This window comes from Kogia breviceps, chromosome 6 (genome assembly GCF_026419965.1).
Source record: "Kogia breviceps isolate mKogBre1 chromosome 6, mKogBre1 haplotype 1, whole genome shotgun sequence".
Classification (NCBI taxonomy): domain Eukaryota; kingdom Metazoa; phylum Chordata; class Mammalia; order Artiodactyla; family Physeteridae; genus Kogia; species Kogia breviceps.
This window is the reverse complement of record NC_081315.1, coordinates 103,418,713-103,439,468: the sequence shown is the minus strand read 5'-3', so window position 1 is coordinate 103,439,468 and position 20,756 is coordinate 103,418,713. Positions and strand designations below refer to the sequence as shown.

At 36.4% G+C, this 20,756-nt stretch overlaps 1 protein-coding gene across 9 annotated transcripts in view; it reads right to left on the bottom strand.

The window, feature by feature from the left end:
• LCORL (ligand dependent nuclear receptor corepressor like) overlaps window positions 1-20,756 on the bottom strand; it is a 180,749-nt gene that overhangs the window by 47,103 nt on the left and 112,890 nt on the right. For 7 of the 9 annotated variants that reach the window (XR_010841110.1, XM_067036355.1, XM_059067488.2 and 4 more), the window contains one exon: window positions 13,239-13,490. Coding sequence is in view for 8 of the 9 variants with exons in the window: in XM_067036355.1 (XP_066892456.1) it covers window positions 13,239-13,490 (252 nt within the window). In the remaining variant the exon portion in view is untranslated. Of the gene's footprint in view, window positions 1-800; window positions 1,024-12,669; window positions 12,684-13,238; window positions 13,491-20,756 lie in introns of those variants that run through there. The other 2 variants (XM_067036357.1, XM_067036359.1) reach the window with 2 other exon arrangements.

Genomic DNA, 20,756 nt, shown 5'->3' with positions numbered 1-20,756 from the left:
AAAGGCAGAGTAATCCAGGAAAGCCATCAGCAAGAGTGAAGGTTCAGAAGTGAAGTAAGCTTAGAATGTGTCAGAAATAGACAGACAGTGTGACTTGCACATACTAAGCCAGGAAGAGAGGAAAAGGAGTAAGTCCAGAGGGGTAGACAGGGACAAGGTCTTAGCAAAGCCATGTAGGTCATGGAAAGAAAACTTAAATTTTGTTCTTCATGTAACAGAAAACTAAGAGGAAGATTTAAATATAGAAGTAATATCAGCTTTACTTTATTCAAGCTGCTATTTTGAACCCCATTTTGGTACACTGATAACTTCAAAGTTAAGGAACATATTATGAAAGCTGTATTTGGAGGGAAAATACATGAAAAAAATTATAAGGGAAACAAAAACTCAGTGAATTATCACCTGGAAACCATGTGGTGATAGAGTGGCCAATTTTATATCAAATATTCAGGAAAAATGTAATGGCTATAAAGACACTGATTTCTTTTTCTTTTTATACTTCATACAGCTAATTAGGTTAGTCAAGTGACAGTTACATGGTAAATAACATTTATTTACGGAACTTCTGAATTTAAAGTGCATGGCTTTTTGTGATATTCTTCACAAAACAGAAAAGAGAAATATCCAGCTTAAATATACCGTAACAATTATATTTCTTGACACTCTATAATCTGACTTTAGGGAAAAGCTTTGATTAGTCTCTTGATTTTTAAGTGACTGAGACAATCTTTATACAGTTCCTCAAACATACCTGATTTGCTCCTGCCTTCTTTGATTTCTGGTATTTTTTTCTCTGTTTTTGATATTTCTTCTGCCTGGAATGCCCTGCCCTCAGATCTTCATGTGGAGGACTTCTTCTCATTATTCAGTTCTCTGTTCAAACTCACTTCTTCTGGGAGGCTTTCCTGACCACCTTACCTAAAATAATCCTCTCAAATCACTCTTGATATCTTGCTTATTGATTCTTTTTGTAAAATTAGGGGCACGCTGACAGGCATATTTCAAAACAGTAACAAATAACTTCTGGAAATGGAAAAATATCAAATTAGAAACTCAAGACAAAGGTTAAACAGTGATTAGAATAGCTCAAGAGGGAATCAGTGAATTGGAGATAGTTCTAAATTAAGTAGTCAGGATATACCACAAAGGGACAAAGAGGTGGAAGATATGAAAGAGAAGATAAGAGATATGAAGGATAGAATGAGAGGATCCAAAATATGTCTCAGTTAATTTTGACAAGAGAAAAAATGGTAGCTGCATTATATTGAAAAGATAATGGCTGAAAAATCACAACTGATACAAGAAATTTGTCCTCAGTTTTAGAAAAAATAGGACTTCCAAGCAGAATGAAGAAAAGAAATCTACACCCGGGACTTCCCTAGTGGCACAGTGGTTAAGAATCTGCCTGCTAATGCAGGGGACATGGATATGAGCCCTGGTCTGGGAAGATCCCACATGCCACGGAGCAACTAAGCCCATGCGCCACAACTACTAAGCCTGCACTCTAGAGCCCACAAGTCACAACTACTAAGCCCATGTGCCACAACTACTGAAGCCCACGCACCTAGAGCCCGTGCTCTACAAAAAGAGAAGCCACCATGATGAGAAGTCTGTGCACCGCAATGAAGAGAAGCCCCCACCCACTGCAACTAGAGAAAGCCCGCATGCAGCAATGAAGACCCAACGCAGCCAAAAAATAAATAAATGAATAAAAAGAAAAAAATAATAAAGAAATCTATACCCAAAAATATCCAGGACAACCTGCAAAAAAGCATAAACAAAACACCGAGAGAGGGCATCACTGGTGACACAGCGGTTGAGAGTCCACCTGCCGATGCAGGGGACATGGGTTTGTGCTCCGGTCCGGGAAGATCCCACATGCCGTGGAGTGGCTAGGCCCGTGAGCCATGGCCGCTGAGCCTGCGCGTCCGGAGCCTGTGCTCCGCAACGGGAGAGGTCACAACAGTGAGAGGCCCGCGTACCGCAAAAAAAAAAAAAAGAAAACAAAAAAACACAGAGAAAAAAGTTAGAGAGAGATGCTAAAAAAAAGTGTTTAGAGATTACCTACAAAGAAAAGACTATTTGTTGGGTGGTTATAGCAAAAATAGAAGCCAAGACACTATCATGGTAGCAGTGCTAAGAAAATAATAATTGTCAGCTTAGACTTGTATACCCAGAAAAAAAATCTCAAGGTTAAAAGAAGATCAAGGTTAAAAAAAAAAAGAATAGGAAACTGGAAAAATAATCCCAAAGGTTTACTACCAGTAGACCTTTATTAAAAGGATATCTGGAGCCTCTGCAGCCCGCCACTGCCAAGGTCCCATGATCCAGGGACAACTTCCCCAGGAGAACACAGGGCACGCCTCAGGCTGTTGCAACGTCACGCTGGCCTCTGCAGCCACAGGCTCACCCCGCATTCTGTACCCCTCCCTCCCCCCATACTGAGTGAGCCAGAGCCCCCTAATCAGCTGCTACTTTAACCCCATCCTGTCTGAGCGAAGAACAGATTCCCTCAGGCGACCTACACGCAGTGGCAGGGCCAAATCCAAAGCTGAACCCTGGGAGCTGTGTGAACAAAGAAGAGAAAGGGAAATAAAACAGACAACCTGGAAGAAATGGACAAATTCTTAGAAAAGCACAACCTTCCAAGACTGAACCATAAAGAAATAGAAATATAAACAGACCAATCACAAGCACTGAAATTGAGACGGTAATTAAAAATTTTCCGACAAACAAAAGCCCAGGACCAGATGGCTTCACATGTGAGTTCTATCAAACATTTAGAGAAGAGCTAACACCTATCCTTCTCAAACTCTTCCAAAATATAGCACGGGGAGGAACACTCCCAAACTCATTCTACGAGGCCACCATCATCCTGATACCAAAACCAGACAAAGATGTCACAAAGAAAGAAAACTACAGGCCAATATCACTGATGAACATAGATGCAAAAATTCTCAACAAAACACTAGCAAACAGAATCCAACAGCATATTAAAAGGATCATACACCATGATCAAGTGGGGTTTATCCCAGGGATGCAAGGATTCTTCAATATACGCAAATCAATGTGATACACCATATTAACAACTTGAAGAATAAAAACCATATGATCATCTCAATAGATGCAGAAAAAGCTTTTGACAAAATTCAACACCCATTTATGATAAAAACCTTCCAGAAAGTAGGCATAGAGGGAACTTACCTCAAAATAATAAAGGCCATATATGACAAACCCACAGCCAACATCATTCTCAATGGTGAAAAACTGAAACCATTTCCTCTAAAATCAGGAACAAGACAAGGTTCTCCACTCTCACCACTATTATTCAACATAGTTTTGGAAGTTTTAGCCACAGCAATCAAAGAACAAAAAGAAATAAAAGGAATCCAAACTGGAAAAGAAGAAGTAAAGCTGTCACTGTTTGCAGATGACATGATACTATACATAGAAAATCCTAAAGATGCTATCAGAAAACTACTAGAGCTTATCAATGAATTTGGTAAAGTAGCAGGATACAAAATCAATGCACAGAAATCTCTGGCATTCCTATACACTGATGATGACAAATCTGAAAGAGAAATTGCCATTTACCACGGCAACAAAAAGAATAAAATATCTAGGAATAAACCTACCTAAGGAGACAAAAGAACTGTATGCAGAAAACTATAAGACACTGATGAAAGAAATTAAAGATGATACACAGATGGAGACATGTACCATGTTCTTGGATTGGAAGAATCAACACTGTGAAAATGACTCTACTACTCAATCTACAGATTCAGTGCAATCCCTATCAAACTACCACTGGCATTTTTCACAGAACTAGAACAAAAAATGTCACAATCTGTATGGAAACATAAAAGACCCCGAATAGCCAAGCAATCTTGAGAAAGAAAAACGGAGCTGGAGGAATCAGGCTCCTGGACTTCAGACTGTACTACAAAGCTTCAGTAATCAAGACCATATGGTACTAGCACAAAAACAGAAATATAGATCAATGGAACAGGATAGAAAGCCCAGAGATAAACCCACGCACAAATGGTCACCTTATTTTTGATAAAGGAGGCAAAAACATACAATGGAGAAAAGACAGCCTCTTCAATAAGTGATGCTGGGAAAACTGGACAGCTACATGTAAAAGAAAGAAATTAGAACACTCCCTAACACCATACACAAAAATAAACTCAAAATGGATTAAAGACTTAAATGTAAGGCCAGACACTATCAAAATCTTAGAGGAAAACACAGGCAGAACACTCTATGACATAAATCACAGCAAGATCCTTTTGACCCACCTCCTAGAGAAATGGAAATTAAAAACAAATATAAACAAATGGGACCTAATGAAACTCAAAAGCTTTTGCGTAGCAAAGGAAACCATAAACAAGATGAGAAGACAACCCTTCGAATGGGAGAATATATCTGCAAACGAAGCAACTGACAAAGGATTAACCTCCAAAATATACAAGTAGCTCATGCAGCTCAATATCAAAAAAACAACCCAATCCAAAAATGGGTACAAGACCTAAACAGACAGTTCTCCCAAGAAGATATACAGATTGCCAACAAACACACAAAAGGATGCTCAACATCACTAATCATTAGAGAAATGCAAATCAAAACTACAATGAGGTATCAACTCACACCGGTCAGAATGGCCATCATCAAAAAATCTGCAAACAATAAATGCTGGAGAGGGTGTGGAGAAAAGGGAACCCTCCTACACTGTTGATGGGAATGTAAACTGATACAGTCACTATGGAGAACAGTATGGACGTTCCTTAAAAAACTAAAAGTAGAATTATCTATGACCCAGCAATCCCACTACTGGGCATATACCTTGAGAAAACCATAATTCAAAAAGAGTCATGTTCCACAGTGTTCATTGCAGCTCTATTTACAATAACCAGGACATGGAAACAACCTAAGTGTCCATCGACAGATGAATGGATAAAGAAGATGTGGCACATATATACAATGGAATATTACTCAGCCATAAAAAGAAACGAAATTGTGTTACTTGTAGTGGGGTGGATGGACCTAGAGTCTGTTATACAGAGTGAAGTCAGAAAGAGAAAAACAAATACCATATGCTAACACATATATATGGAATCTTAAAAAAAAATGGTTCTGAAGAACCTAGGGGCAGGACAGGAATAAAGATGCAGATATAGAGAATGGACATGAGGACATGGGGAGGGGGAAGGGTAAGCTGGGACAAAGTCAGAGAGTGGCAGGGACATATATACACTACCAAATGTAAAACAGATAGCTAGTGGGAAGCAGCTGCATAGCACAGGCAGATGGGCTTGGTGCTTTGTGACCACCTAGAGGGGTGGCATAGGGAGGGTGGGAGGGAGACGCAGGAGGGAGGAGATATGGAGATATATGTATATATATAGCTGATTCACTCTGTTATAAAGCAGAAACTAACACACCATTGTAAAGCAATTATACTCCAATAAAGATGTTAAAAAAAAAAAGGAAATCTCTGATTCCAGAAGAAACTTCGAGACATAAGTACAAATAATGAGCAAAGGAAAAAGGTAATCTTGTATGTAAATCTAAACAAAACTTGATTATATAAAATAGTTACAATGTTTTAATTGTGATATCATAAAAAGAGAACCAAAGCATTGATAAAATGGTTATCGTGTCAGGGCAGGTAAGAAGTTAAAATATTCCTTACAGGACTTCCCTGGTGGCACATTGGATAAGAATCTGCCTGCCAATGCAGGGGACATGGGTTCGATCCTTGGTTGGGAAGATCCCACATGCTGTGGAGCAACTAAGCCCGTGCGCCACAACTACTGAGCCTGCGCTCTAGAGCCCGAGTGCCACAACTACTGACCCCGAGCGCCTAGAGCCGTGCTTGGCAACGAGAAAAGCCACTGCAATGAGAAGCCCACTCAATGCTACTAAGAGTAGCCCCTGCTTGCCACAATTAGAGAAAGCCTGTATGCAGCAACGAAGACCCAATGCAGTCACCAAAAAAAAAAAATGAAAAATTCCTTACATTAACTGCTAAGTTAACTAAGCATTAAAAAATTTCTAGGGAAACCACTAACAGAACAGCAGTAGAGTATATAACTTCAAAATTAGCAAAGAAAAAATGCAATTTAAAAGAAAATAACAAAGGAGGGAAAAAAACTTAACAAATGGGACAAACAGAAAGCACAAAATAAGATGGTGGAAACAATTACAAGGGTGATGAGGCTACAAAAGAATACAGGATGCTATGGGAAAATATGAGACTTAAACTCAATTTTGGTGGTAATTAGTAAGAATGCATGTGTTTGTGTGCATACAATTTAGGAGGTGTGTGGGGGGTGTTCTTAGAGAAGTGATGTTTAAATGGAGACCTGAAGAAAAACCAAGTAAAATTTATTTAGAAAAAATTGGTGTGGGTAGAGGGTAGAGTGGCTTCTACAGAGAGGCAAAAGCATGTACAAATGTTCTGAAGCCAGAGTATATGACATTCAAGAAACAGAGAAAGCCAATATAAAGACTAAAGAAAGGTGCAAGATGAGACTGAACAGATAGGTAGGATCTGGATCTTGGTGAGTTTAGGATTTTAGACTTTATCTTAAGGACAATTCAAAGCCATTAAAGTGTGTGTGTGTTTGTTTGTTTGTTTGTTTGTTTGCGGTACGCGGGCCTCTCACTGTTGTGGCCTCTCCCGTTGCGGAGCACAGGCTCCGAACGCGCAGGCTCAGCGGCCACGGCTCACGGGCCCAGCCACTCCGCGGCATGTGGGATCCTCCCAAACCGGGCACAAACCCGTGTCCCTTGCATCAGCAGGTGGACTCTCAACCACTGCGCCACCAGGGAAGCCCTTTTTTTTTTAAAAAGTGTTTTTAAGCAGATGAGTGATATGGCCTTGATTTGGAATTTTTAAAAACCACCTGTTTTGTCTATCCCTAGAGTCAGAGAAGGTTAGATCAGAAGGGACATGAATCATTTAGATATGTTTTATTCTTCAGGTTTACTAAAATATGGTATCTTCTCAAGCATGGAACATAACATTTTCTTCCATACGTCTTCAGCCTTGGAAAACAAAAGTTCAGCATAGAAAAACAAGATGGATAATTTTATTGCCTTCATTAGTAGATACGGAAATATCTTCTGAATTGAAATTTAAAACAAAACTATTCAGTATTTTCCTAACAGAGTAACAACAAACTTCATTTATAAACAGGTTAGTTTATAATACGTGATATCATAAAATGATACATTGCTCTTTTAATTATAGTTTAACATCTCAGCTGACAGTGTTACCTACCTTAATCTCAGCCAAGAAACCAGACTAGAATGGCAGCAGCAGCAACAACAAAGGATACTTAATAACAATTAAACATATCACTGAAATTTATATATTTCATTCAATGAAATATAAAATTTACCTAAAGTCTAGTTTATATTAGTCTCATACATAATTTATTTTTTTAAAAAATCTTATTCAATCTAGGAGACATGATTTCCAAAGTTTAGCCTACTGATAGCAATGTGAAATAATTTCTTAAAAGTATTTTTAACTTAATCTGTTGCCAGTTAGCTTAAGGGAGAATAATCCTAAAAATGTTAAGTCATTACAGGTCAGTGCAATAATTAATGTTCATCATGACACAATGTTCCATATGTTGTTTAAGAAAGTATAAAGATATTTCAGGACAATTTCCATCCAATATGTTTAAAATAAGAAATGTCACTGCTAAAAAACCATAAATCCAATGATCAAGTATCAATTCTCAGTTTAGTTGTCAACAGCATTTGAAAATAGTGAAGATTTTTAATCCAGTAAATCCAATAAGTCATATATCAAACACGCCCTCCTGGGGATACAAAAGTGAATACACAGGTTCCTGCTCCCAAAGGTTGATTACAGTGGGGAGATAAACAGAGAAACAATTACAATGAAGTGAGAAATTTATTATAATGAAAATTCTACCAGAATATTCACTGGACCTCATGGTAGACGACACCAGCAACAAGGCCAATAAAGCACTGCCTTTCATCTCTGCCCACATTTGATCTTGTTTTGTACAGAACTGGTAAATACTTCATGGTTGTCACGATAATGATAAAGGTCTGTAAGTTGCAAATTTCTTCCTGTACTTTGGAATTCAGGAGAAGCTTTTACTTTGGGCCCAGATTAAAATCAAAAAAAAATTTTTTTTGGTTATGCTAATGTTATTTCTACCTGTTTTTTAAGCTACTGCTCCAGGACAAAAGAATTCATAACTTACTTTCTCCCAGTTTCTGAGGCTCAGATTATTTATACAAATCTGCAGAAATGAAAGTACACAAAGAAATCTCTCTAATATTTGAAATACCTGGTTAGAAGGTACAACGGAGAGGCAAATAGGAATGTATCTCTCAGGGTAACAATATTTTAAGTCAGTCTACAGTTTGTGGAAGAGAGGACAAGGAAAATGAGAAGTATGGAAACTGATTTATGAAGAACAATTAGAGAAGCTATATAAAGATTAGCATGAAAAATAGAGGTTTAGACAGACAAAATAGTTTCAACAAATATTTACAGCACTAATAATAAGTAAAAGGAATAAATTTTCTCATATTGTTGCAGATAGAAAAGAAACCCCAAAACCCTAAAGGTTAGCATGGAAAAGAGAAGTCTGGAGATACAATAATTTCTACAAATATTTACAGTACTATTGAGTAAAATAATTATTGCAGATGGAAAAAATATAAAACGAAGGGTGGATGTTTCAGAGATAGGAGCTTGATTGTCAGAGCTGTCAAACAACGATTTTTTCCATGTACTTATTGTCAATCAGAGGTTGAATTACCATCTTTTATATGACAGAATAAAATAGCCCTATATTGGGATGAAAGCTGAGCAGGATATTCTTTTGAGCATCTTTTACTTTGCTTATTTGGTTATTCTGTAATCTTCTGATAACTGTTTTTGCCTATTTTTCTAAGGTGTCACGTTTTCCTCATTGGCTGTAGTTCTGTTTGATTAGCTGAATGGTTGTTAGTTATATCAGTTGTAAATACTGTCTCCAAATTTGAGGCTTGAATTTTCACTCTCTTCACAGTGACATTTATAACACTTAAGTGTTATATGGATTGTTATTTCTGCATCTTAAGAAATTCTTCCTTATTTTAAATTCATTAAGATATAATCCTTTATCTTTTCTAACTTTTAGTTTTGCTTTTAACATTTAGCCCTTTAACCCAACTAAAATTACATTTGTGAGCAGTGTAAGGTAGGGATCCATTTTTTCCCCCTCCAAGTGGGTAACCAATTGCCCTGGAACTGTTTACTGAACAGGCCATCATCCTGGTGATTTATAATGACATCTCTTCTGGGCTTGCTAATCTGTCCTAGTGATTTGTATATTGCCCATAGCACCCTGTTTGAATTATTGTACAAAGTCTTGATATGTTTTAGAGAAGTCCCTCACCACCTTGACTTGGTAATTCTTGGCTCTTTTAAGTTTTACTCATAAATTTTATGACTTTTGACTAGAATGACATTGAATTATTAAGTACATTAAAGATGAACTGCTATCTTTTAGAGTCTTCCCATTCATGTAAAATATAATCACTCATTTTGGGAGTCTTCTTTTATAACCTTCAATAAAGTTTTATAATGTTCTCCATAAGGTCTTAGTTTATTAGCTTCATTCTTAGGTGTTTTAATGTTTTTCTTGCTTTTGTTGCTACTGTAGAAGATTTTTTAAAAACTGGATTTTCTAATTGGATGTTATCATACTAATCTCGTGAGTAGTATCATTTCTGAACTCTTTCATCACTTCTAAAACTTTACATAGATATTCTTTCATATTTTCTATATACACAATCATACTGTTTGTAAGTAACCACAATTCTGCTCGTTCTTTCCTTATAACCTATTACTTATTATTGCTTACTTTCATATTTCTTTTTTTCTCTCACGTTACATGAGTCAAGACGTCTCATAAAATGTTGAAAATTTCTGTCATGTCCATTACTTTAAATCATTTGGTTATGATGTCCCTCATAGCAGAAGTACTCATCTATTCTCGGAGTGATAAGCATTTTTTTTGTGTGTGTGTGGTACGCGGGCCTCTCACTGTTGTGGCCTCTCCCGTTGCGGAGCAGAGGCTCCGCATGCGCAGGCTCAGCGGCCATGGCTCACGGGCCCAGCCACTCCGCGGCATGTGGGATCTTCCCGGACCGGGGCACGAAACCGTGTCCCCAGCATCGGCAGGCGGATTCTCAACCACTGCACCACCAGGGAAGCCCAGTGATAAGCATTTTTTATAATAAATGTGTCAGCTTTTGTAAATTTTTTCTGTATCTATTAGGATGATATGGTTGTTTTTTATTTTGTAATGTGTAAAATCATAAAGGTGTCTCAAATGCAGAATCATCTGTGCTTCCCTACAGATGATTTATAATGTTTTTATAATTCACTATATTCAGTTTGCCAAAATTTTGTTTAGAATTTTTGTACCTAGGTTTGTAAATAAGACTAGCTTGCAAATTTTCTTTCTTTTGCTATCTGTGCCTTGTTTTGATAAAGATTATATCAATATTTCTCTCTTTTCTATTCTTTAAAATAGTCTGTAAAAGATAAGAATTATCTTCTGCCTTAAGATTATATAAAGTTACCTGTAAAACCATTTGGGATTAATAATTTTATAGATTTATAGATCAGACAATCCATAAATTATCTACATTATTTATGGCTAGATTATCTACTGGATTTACAGATTACAGCATGTAATTTGAATAAAATAACTCACAAAATGAACAAATGACTTAAACGAGTATTGTTGCAAAATTACAGAGTGAGAATAATGTGAAAAAAGTAAGCACTAGCAAATAATAGACAAACAAAGGCAGAACTCATCCTGCTACTACTAGTATGAGCATTTTATTAATTATACTATAAGGTATGAAGAGTGAAGTCAGTACAAAAGATTTTTTAGTTCTTAAGAAACCATCTGAAATAAGGATTTATACCTTGTAGTATTACTAATGAAACGCTCCAAAGTCTACATTGTGTAATAAGATACTGGGGGTGAAGTCACCACGATTAGCAAGACATTTAAAAATTGTTTATAACATCTTTATTTCAACCTTAAAAATTTTAATTCGTGGAAATATTAGTACATATAAGGTATTGGTGTGTATAGATACACATATACATGTGCTACATTAAAAAAAATTTGATATGCAAGTAGACAAAGTTAGAGCTTACCAATCTATACCACAGTAGAATAGTTTTATAAAAGAAAATCTGATTTGTTACTCTCTGCTTAAAGAAACCTAGCAGCTTTCTACGGCCCTAAGAAAAGTCAAAATCCTTAATATTTCTACATGGCTTTCTCACAATCTTACCCCTACCTATTTCTTTAGCCTCATCTATTACCATTCTCTCCCTTGCTTTATACACTACAAGCCACACTAAACTAAATGACTTTTCAGCCTCAGAATGTTCACATATATATTTGTGCACTTTGCCTAGAATATCAAAATAATTTAAATAAGTAACTACATTACTTATTTTCTATATATATTTGGGTCTGCCTTATCACTTAAATTCATACAATCACAGAATGTAAGGACTGGAAATTTACTTTTAAAATGTCATCTATTCCAACCACTCATCTGATGCTTTTGAATGCCTCTACTGATAAGGCAACCAGGGAATCTTTTCCCCTTTCCCCTTTAAAAAAATGTCTGATCTTTAGAAATATTCTTTCTCATATGGACCTGAAATCTGTTTCCACCTAACTTCTAGGTAGTGATCCTAATTCTACTCATTGGGCCATTCAGAGAAAGTTCAATCCTACTTTAGTGGAAGAGCCATACAAATATTTACAGATAACTACCATGTTACTTCCAAGCCTTCTCTTCTGTGGTGGCAGGGAACAGGAGGTAGAGAGTAGGGAGAGACTAATGTTTGAGTATCTTTTATGAGTTGGTTACTTTATATTTAACTTTCATATTGCTCCAATGAGTTTGTTATTATTATTGCCAAGTAACAAATGAGGAAATTAAAGCTCTGATAGGTAAAGTTAACTATTCATGTAACTTAAGTAGCAGAGCTGGGATTTCAACCACAAGTCTGTAACAGATATCAAAGCCTATGTTTTAGTCTCTTTAGAACACTGAACTGCCTCCCACAAAGGAGAAGAGATATAAGAGGGTATGAAACATAGAAATGCAAGACAAACAAAAGTTCTAAAAATCCCATGCTTTCTAACTTACAAAATTCAATGTATTGATATATTTTTGTCCTTAAGCCTTATATCAAAATCATCTTCAACATTTCTTTCTCTGTCTTATAACCTACCTAATTATTATCTCAAATTTCTCAGATCTTAGTACATAAATAAACTCATACAACCTACAATTAGGGAAGCAAAAAGAGAAAAGTATTTCCATATTTCAGCCTCTCTCAATTTTAATGTCTTATACGGTGAAAAGATTATCTTCTTTAAACACTGACTAGTGTACTCTTCTTTACAGCCTCCAACACCACACTGCCTTCTGCAATCAAACTTAATCCTGACATTTTTTCTGGCTTTGAGGCCAGACAACACTATCCTTAACTTGTATTAACAAGAGCTACTTGTTCTCTCTTCTCCAGGCAAACACCTGTTTGGCATCCTCCACAAGCACTTTAAGGTCTTCCTTCTTTTCCTCTGAGAATCACAACTCTTCCTTCAATTAACAATTAGATAAGACCAATACAGCCTCATCATTCATGTTTCTTATGAAAAATGTATCTCCATATAGTTAATTATATTTATCCCATGCATTAACTTTTCTCTTTCCCTAGATACATCATAAACAATTGAATACAAATCATCTGTTTCTTTTTTTCACCTAAGTGCAAAAAACTGAACAGCAAGTGCTGAATGTTCTCAGCTGTATATTACAAAAATACATTTTTATCATACATATCTTTTTATTTGTACACTTTCCTTTTAGGTTGCTTGCTAGAATTCTCTCACCATACACTTTACTGTGAAAAAACACTGAGAGAAACTCTCACTTCTAGTTTTATAAACAAAGACAAATGTAATACAAAAGCTCTAATTCAGCACTTCTCTCTAGTCCATACTACATAGGTTAATTACAAGTAATATTACTTTTGAAGTAAATTTATCTGTGAATATAAGGTTATATATATTTAAGAATACTAAAACATAAAATTATATATCACACACACACATACACACACATACCACACACATACACACAAATCTTACCTTGCTGAGTATTTTGTTCTTGCATTCGATTCACAGTGAGGTCTAAGGGGCCTTCCTGCTCTTCCTGAAGGGAGTTTTCTGCTTGATTCATTTGGATACTCTTACATATTAGACTTGGTCCAATTGAACCATTTCTATTCTCTTGAATTTTACCACTTTTTGAAATATACTCAATTGCAAACTGACGTATCATCTTTTTCATTAATTCCTGAGCAACTAGGGGAATGTTAGGATCACAGTTCTGAGGAAGATCTAGGGAAGAAATAAATATAATAAGAATTAAAAAAGAGAATGCAAAATACCTATGTTTAAATTTATCTTAATTACAAATTAATGATTTCACAAGTCTCAGATTTGGTCCATAACTGCGAATGGTTTCTAGGACTTAGCAATAAAAACCTTGTTGGTTTAATTAGTATTATGAGAATATATCAACCCCAAACTTGGCATTTTTAATTGTTTCTTAAAAATAAATATTTTTGGTCCCAAACTAAAATATAAACAACTAGACATAAAAACAGACAGCTTATTTTCAGAGTTTTAATTCAAATGTATTCTACAAGATACTAGGACATTTAGTATGTGAACATAAATTGTATATATAAGTAACCAAGCAAGTTTTAACCTAATAGAGTAGGTATACACATTAACTATTAAAGAAAATATCTAAACTCTGTAACTATTTATTCCCATTAATTCTTCAACTCTGTCAAATGTGCACTTCATATATAGCCTAAATGTCATCATCAAGGATTTTTTTCCTTTTTCAATTTTTCATATTGAGAAATTTCAATCAGAAAGAAAAAAATAAAGAACACTACAATGACACAGACAGCCTCTACCAAGATTCAAGAATTGTTAGCATTCTGCCACATTCACCTTCTTTTTACTTTTATTGGTTTGCAGAACTACCGGAAAGTAAATTGCTGAATTATGAGATGTTAGTCTTAAATATTTCAGTGCACATCTACTAATATTGCCCTATAAAAACAGCAGTACCACTACTGAGGGTCTTAATCAGTCTTTGGTCCCAAAACATGTTGGTCAGCTACAACCAAAATAAAGGACAGCAGTCATATACAATTCTGCTTGAAACCTGTACAAGAGGTAAAAACAACTGAATGATTTTATAAGAGGTGTGGAATAAAGACAGACCACTTATAAACACAGTATATAATAAGTAATAAAGAGTTTTAATATTGGATGGTGGTGGCTTTTTTCACACACACACTACTGGCCTCACCCCAATCCTTTTATTTACTCTGCTCCTTCAGAGGCAGAATGATTGGTGAACTAGGAAGGATGACTAAGTGTATTTGTAGGCTCCATACTTCTTCCTCTTAGAAGTGGGCCTACTTCTAGAGATAATGGGTTGGCCAAAAAGTTTGTTTGGGTTTTTCTGTAAGATGTTATGGAAAAACCCAAACGAACTTTTTGGCCAAACCAACATGCTCCTCTGCTCCTTAAATGCCTCAACTCTTACCCAGGCAGATCAGTGCTGTGTGAATAGGTCTGCCCTGATCCTGGGCTGTCTGAGACTGAAGGGTTGAATCTCCTTAGTTTTGGGGTTCAGTATTAGCTGGAGCAATTGTCTAAGAGATCTGAAGGCAAGTCCTCCAACTAGCATCTACTTTTATAGATCCATGATTCTAAAATGCAAGAAGATTAGAAAACATACTATTTAAAGGTGAGGAAAGGCAACAAAACTACCTCCACCATGACCACCACCGTATCTGGTAGCAAAATGTGACCTCAGTCGACATCAATCTGTTTATGGTCCTGCAGAAATATCAATATATTTGATCACAGGGTGCTGTTTTGGACCTGCTGGAGATGTTACATAATAAACATCTCCATTACATTAGCTCTTTCAAAACGAAGAATGTTGAATTCTGAAAAAACATTTGAGAAGGGATTATGGGCCTATGAGAAAAGTAACATTTTAGTCCTCACATTTATACTTTGTTTAGAGCCCAGTAGGGAAGAGAGGCACTATTTGTTTCTGAGTACTAGAAAAAAAGACTTGGCTATACAGTTGAGCACTGAGCAACATGCGTTTGAACTGTGGGGGTACACACAGACATGGATTTTTTTCCAATAAATACATACAACGGTACTGCACAGACCATGGTTGGTCAGTCTGCAGATGTGGAACCCCGAGTATGGAGGGCCTGCTGCAAAGTTAGACTCATTTTTCACTGTGCAGAGGGTCAGTGCTCCTAACCCCAATGTTGTCCAAGGGTCAACTGTATATATATCACATGCCCGTGGCTCATTTATTTTATAACTGGAGGTTTTTACCTCTTAATTTCCCCCTTCACCTATTTCATCCCCCAACACCCCTCCCCTCTGGCAACCACCTGTTTGTTCTCTGTAACTATGAGTCTGTTTTAGCTTAGCTTGTTTTTGTTTTGTTTCTTAGAGTCCACATATAAATAATATACAACACAAGGAATATGGTCAATAATACTGTATTAAATTTGTATGAGGACAGTTGCTTACTAGACTTATGGTGATCATTTCATCATGCATGCAAATGTGAATCACTCCACAGTATACCTGAAACTACAATAATATTGTATGTCAACTATATTTTAATGAAAAAAGAAAGACTTAGCTATAGATTGAAATCTTAGCTATCTTCCTGAATTCAGGCTAGTTACATACCCCTCCGTGTTTTAGTTTCTCTGTTCATAAAAATAGAAATGATAGGGCTGGCTTCCCTGGTGGCACAGTGGTTGAGAATCCGCCTGCCGATGCAGGGGACACGGGTTTGTTACCCGGTCTGGGAAGATCCCATATGCCGCAGAGTGGCTGGGCCTGTGAGCCATGGCCACTGAGCCTGTGCTCCGCAACAGGACAGGCCCACATACCACCAAAAAAAAAAAAAAAAAACCACTGGAAATGATAATAGAACCTTGGAAGTCATAATAAGTCTTGCTCACAGGATATTTTAAAGTTATATGAGATTGTACATAAAATACTGAACTCCTGTACTTTTCATTTTAATAGCTGACATTTACTCCACTATTATCTTAGGTTATAGTGAAAATAACAAGAGAAATGAAAACATGCAGGCTGAGCAGTTATATTTTACATAAATCATAAAATGTCAAATAAGTAAAAATATTAACTAACTAGGTTAATATGTAAAATTATTAACTAGCTGGGAAAACACAAAGGACATAATTTCTAAGCCCATGTGATATACTGTGCTGCAGAATAGATAATATTAGCACATGTAACCCAACTAAAGTGATCTGTATCAAAACGAGAAATTTCCATGTTACACATAAGGATTCCTAATTTATACCATTTCTTGATTATTACTTCCAGGAATCCTTAAAGGCATCTGTGAACACTCTTTTCCATCTTTTTTCGAAACTAATCTTGCTTTGAATTATGTGTTAAAAGGAGATACTGATTTACTTCTAGGTATTTTGGTTAATTATCCTGTAATGTATTGGTTAATATCACTTTATAAATTCAAAATAATTATATTTATCAAAAAACAACAGAAATATGATCAGACATATGTGACTAGGTAGGGCTATACTTTAGAGTTGAGTTTAGAGCTAAGTTTAAAGCAGGATAGATAATGCTACTTTATTCATCTACTCAGTTTTCGTTTGTTTATATTGGGAATAAGTCTATGTGTGAGACCAAAGGACTTAGCAAAAAACCAACAAACAAACAAACAAGATAAAAAAGAGAAAGAGACAAAGAAAATGCTGCTCAGCTGCTGATTAGTGAGCCTTCTAGAATACTTGTGCAAATTATCATAACTATTAAAAAAAACTGAGTTAACTAAAGATCTAGGCCAGGGATATAAACTCAGATGGTTTCAAAATTCAGGCAACTAACCAACACTGGGCTAGAAGAGAAAATATGTTGCCAAATGGAAATGATATGCCCCCAAGAAGACAGAAATAATTTATTTTTGCCCTATCTCTTCATTTTCCAAATTTAACTAATTCAAAAGTTTAGCAAGTTGTTTGTGGTAGCCAGTTTCAAGATGGTCCTTAATGATTCCCATTCCCACCTCCTGGTTTCCAGTGTTCTGTAGTTCCTTCCACATTGTATCAAGGGTGGAATGTGTGATTAATAATAACATAATGCAGAAGTGTATGTCACTTCCAAGATTAGGTTATAAAAGAATATGGTTTCTACCCTGGATACTCTGAACACTGGTGTTCACTGTGACCCCCACCCACGCTATTCTGTCCTCTTGCTCTCTCATCACTCACTCTGGAGAAAGCCGTACTGTGAGCGGCACTGAGGAGGCTCACAAGGAAAGAAACTGAAGTCTCCTGCAAACAGCCAAATGACTGAACTTGGAAGAAGATGCTCTAGACCAATCAACTCCCAAATGACTGAAAAGGAAAACAACACAGCAAAAGTTATGTGAAGAAGCTAAAGCAGTGCTTAGAGAGCAATTTATAGCAATAAACACATATATTAAAAAAAATTCAACCCAATAACCCAATAACCTAACCTTCATCCTTAAGAGAAAACAAATTGAAAATTAAACCCAAAGCAAGCACAGAGAAGAAAATAAATAAAAAGTTAGGGCAGAAAAAAATAAGATAGAGAATAGAAAGACAACAGAGAAGAGCAATAAAACCAAAAGTTGGCTCCTTGAAAAGATCAAAAATTTGACCAAGAATAAAAACCAGAATGGACTTAAGTTTGTAAAATCAGAAATGAAGGAAGCACTATCACCATTAACATTAAAGGTAATCAAAAAATACTACACACACAAAAAATAAAAAAGCTATACATCAACACATTAGGTATCCTAGATGAAATGACCAAATTCCTAGAAAGACACAAACTATCAAACTCACTCAAGAAGTAACAGAAAACCTGGATTTGCAAGTAAAAAGACTGAATTAGTAACCAAAAATCTTGCCACAAAGAAAAGCCCAAGGACAGACAGATTTACTGGTGAATTCTATTAGACATTTAAGAGGAATTAAAACCAGTCCTTCACAAACTCCAAAACAAGAGATGAGGAAGGAACATTTCACAACTCATTCTATGAGGGCAATGTTACCCTGATACCAAAACTGGACAAAAAAAATCACATGAAAAGAAAACTACTAAACGAAATTAAAACTATCCATTATGAACAGACAAAAATCCAGTTGACCCTTGAGCTACATAGGTTTGAGCTGTGAAGGTCCACTTATATGTAGATTTTTTCAATAGTAAATACTACAGTACTACACAATCTGTGACTGGTTAAATCTGTGGATGTGGAAATGCAAACACAGAGGGCTGACCATAAGTCATACATAGATTTTTCAACTGCATGAAGGGCCAGCCCCTATCCACCACATTGTTCAAGGGCCAACTCTCCTATCACACAGAAACAGGCAACACATAAAAAGGATTATACAAGACAAGGCTGTCCACGCTCACCAATATTATTCAACATAGTTATGGAAGTTTTAGCCACAACAATAAGAGAACAAAAAGAAATAAAAGGAATCCAAATCGGAAAAAACGAAGTAAAGCTGTCACTGTTTGCAGATGACATGATACTATACAGAGCGAATCCTAAAGATGCTATCAGAAAACTACTAGAGCTAATCAGTGAATTTGGTAAAGTAGCAGTATACAAAATTAATGCACAGAAACAAACTTAATGCACAAAAATCTCTGGCATTCCTATACACTAATGATGAAAAATCTGAAAGAGAAATTAAGGAAACACTCCCATTTAACACTGCAACAAAACGAATAAAATACCTGGGAATAAACCTACCTAAGGACACAAAAGACCTATATGCAGAAAACTGTAAGACACTGATGAAAGAAATTAAAGATGATACAAACAGATGGAGAGATATACCACGTTCTTGGATTGGAAGACTCAACATTGTGAAAATGACTCTACTGCCCAAAGCAATCTACAGATTCAGTGCAATCCCTATCAAACCACCACTGGCATTTTTCACAGAACTAGAACAAAAAAATTCACAATTTGTATGGAAACACAAAAGACCCCGAATAGCCAAAGCAACGTTGAGAAAGAAAAATGGAGCTGGTGGAATCAGGCTCCCTGACTTCAGACTATACTACAAATCTACAGTAATCAAGACAGTATGGTACTGGCACAAAAACAGAAATACAGATCAATGGAAGAGGACAGAAAGCCCAGAGATATACTCACACACCTATGGTCACCTTATTTTTGATAAAGGAGACAAGAATATACAGTGGAGAAAAGACAGCCTCTTCAATAAGTGGTGGTGGGAAAACTGGACAGGTACAGGTAAAAGAACGAAATTAGGACACTCCCTAACACCATACACAAAAATAAACTCAAAATGGATTAAAGACTAAATGTAAGGCCAGACACTATAAAACTCTTAAGAGGAAAACATAGGCAGAACACTCCATGACATAAATCACAGCAACATTCCTTTTGACCCACCTCCTAGAGACATGGAAATAAAAACAAAAATAAACAAATGGGACCTAATGAAACTTAAAAGCTTTTGCACAGCAAAGGAAACCGTAAACAAGATGAAAAGACAACCCTCAGAATGCGAAAAAATATTTGCAAATGAAGCAACTGACAAAGGATTAATCTCCAAAACTTACAAGCAGCTCGTCCAGCTCAATACCAAAAAAACAAACAACCGAATCCAAAAATGGGCAGAAGACCTAAATAGACATTTCTCCAAAGAAGATATACAGATTGCCAACAAACTCATGAAAGGATGCTCAACATCACTAATCATTAGAGAAATGAAAATCAAAACCGCAATGACATATCATCCCACACCAGTCAGAATGGTCATCATCAAAAACTCTAGAAACAATAAATGCTGAAGAGGGTGTGGAGAAAAGGGAATACTCTTGCACTGTTGGCGGGAATGTAAACTGACACAGCCACTTTGGAGAACAGTATGGAGATTCCTTAAAAACCTAAAAATAGAACTACCAGGGCTTCCCTGGTGGTGCAGTGGTTGAGAGTCTGTCTGCCCGATGCAGGGGACATGGGTTTGTGCCCTGGTCTGGGAAGGTCCCACATGCTGCGGAGCGGCTGTGCCCATGCGCCGTGGCCGCTGAGCTTGCACATCTGGAGCCTGTGCTCCACAACGGGAGAGGCCACAACAGTGAGAGGCCCGCGTACCACACACACAAAAAATAGAACTATCATATGACCCAGCAATCCTACTAATGGGTATGTACCCTGAGAAAACCATAATTCAAAAAGAGTCATGTACCACAATGTTCATTGTAGCTCTATTTACAATAGCCAGGACTTGGAAACAACCTAAGTGTCCATCGACAGATGAATAGATAAAGAAGATGTGGCACATATACACAATGGAGTATTACTCAGCCATAAAAAGAAATGAAACTGAGTTATTTGTAGCGAGACGGATGGACCCAGAGTCTGTCACACAGAGTGAAGTAAGTCAGAAGGAGAAAAATAAATACCGAATGCTAACACATTATGTGGAATCTGAAAAGAAAAAAAAAATGTTTCTGAAGAACCTA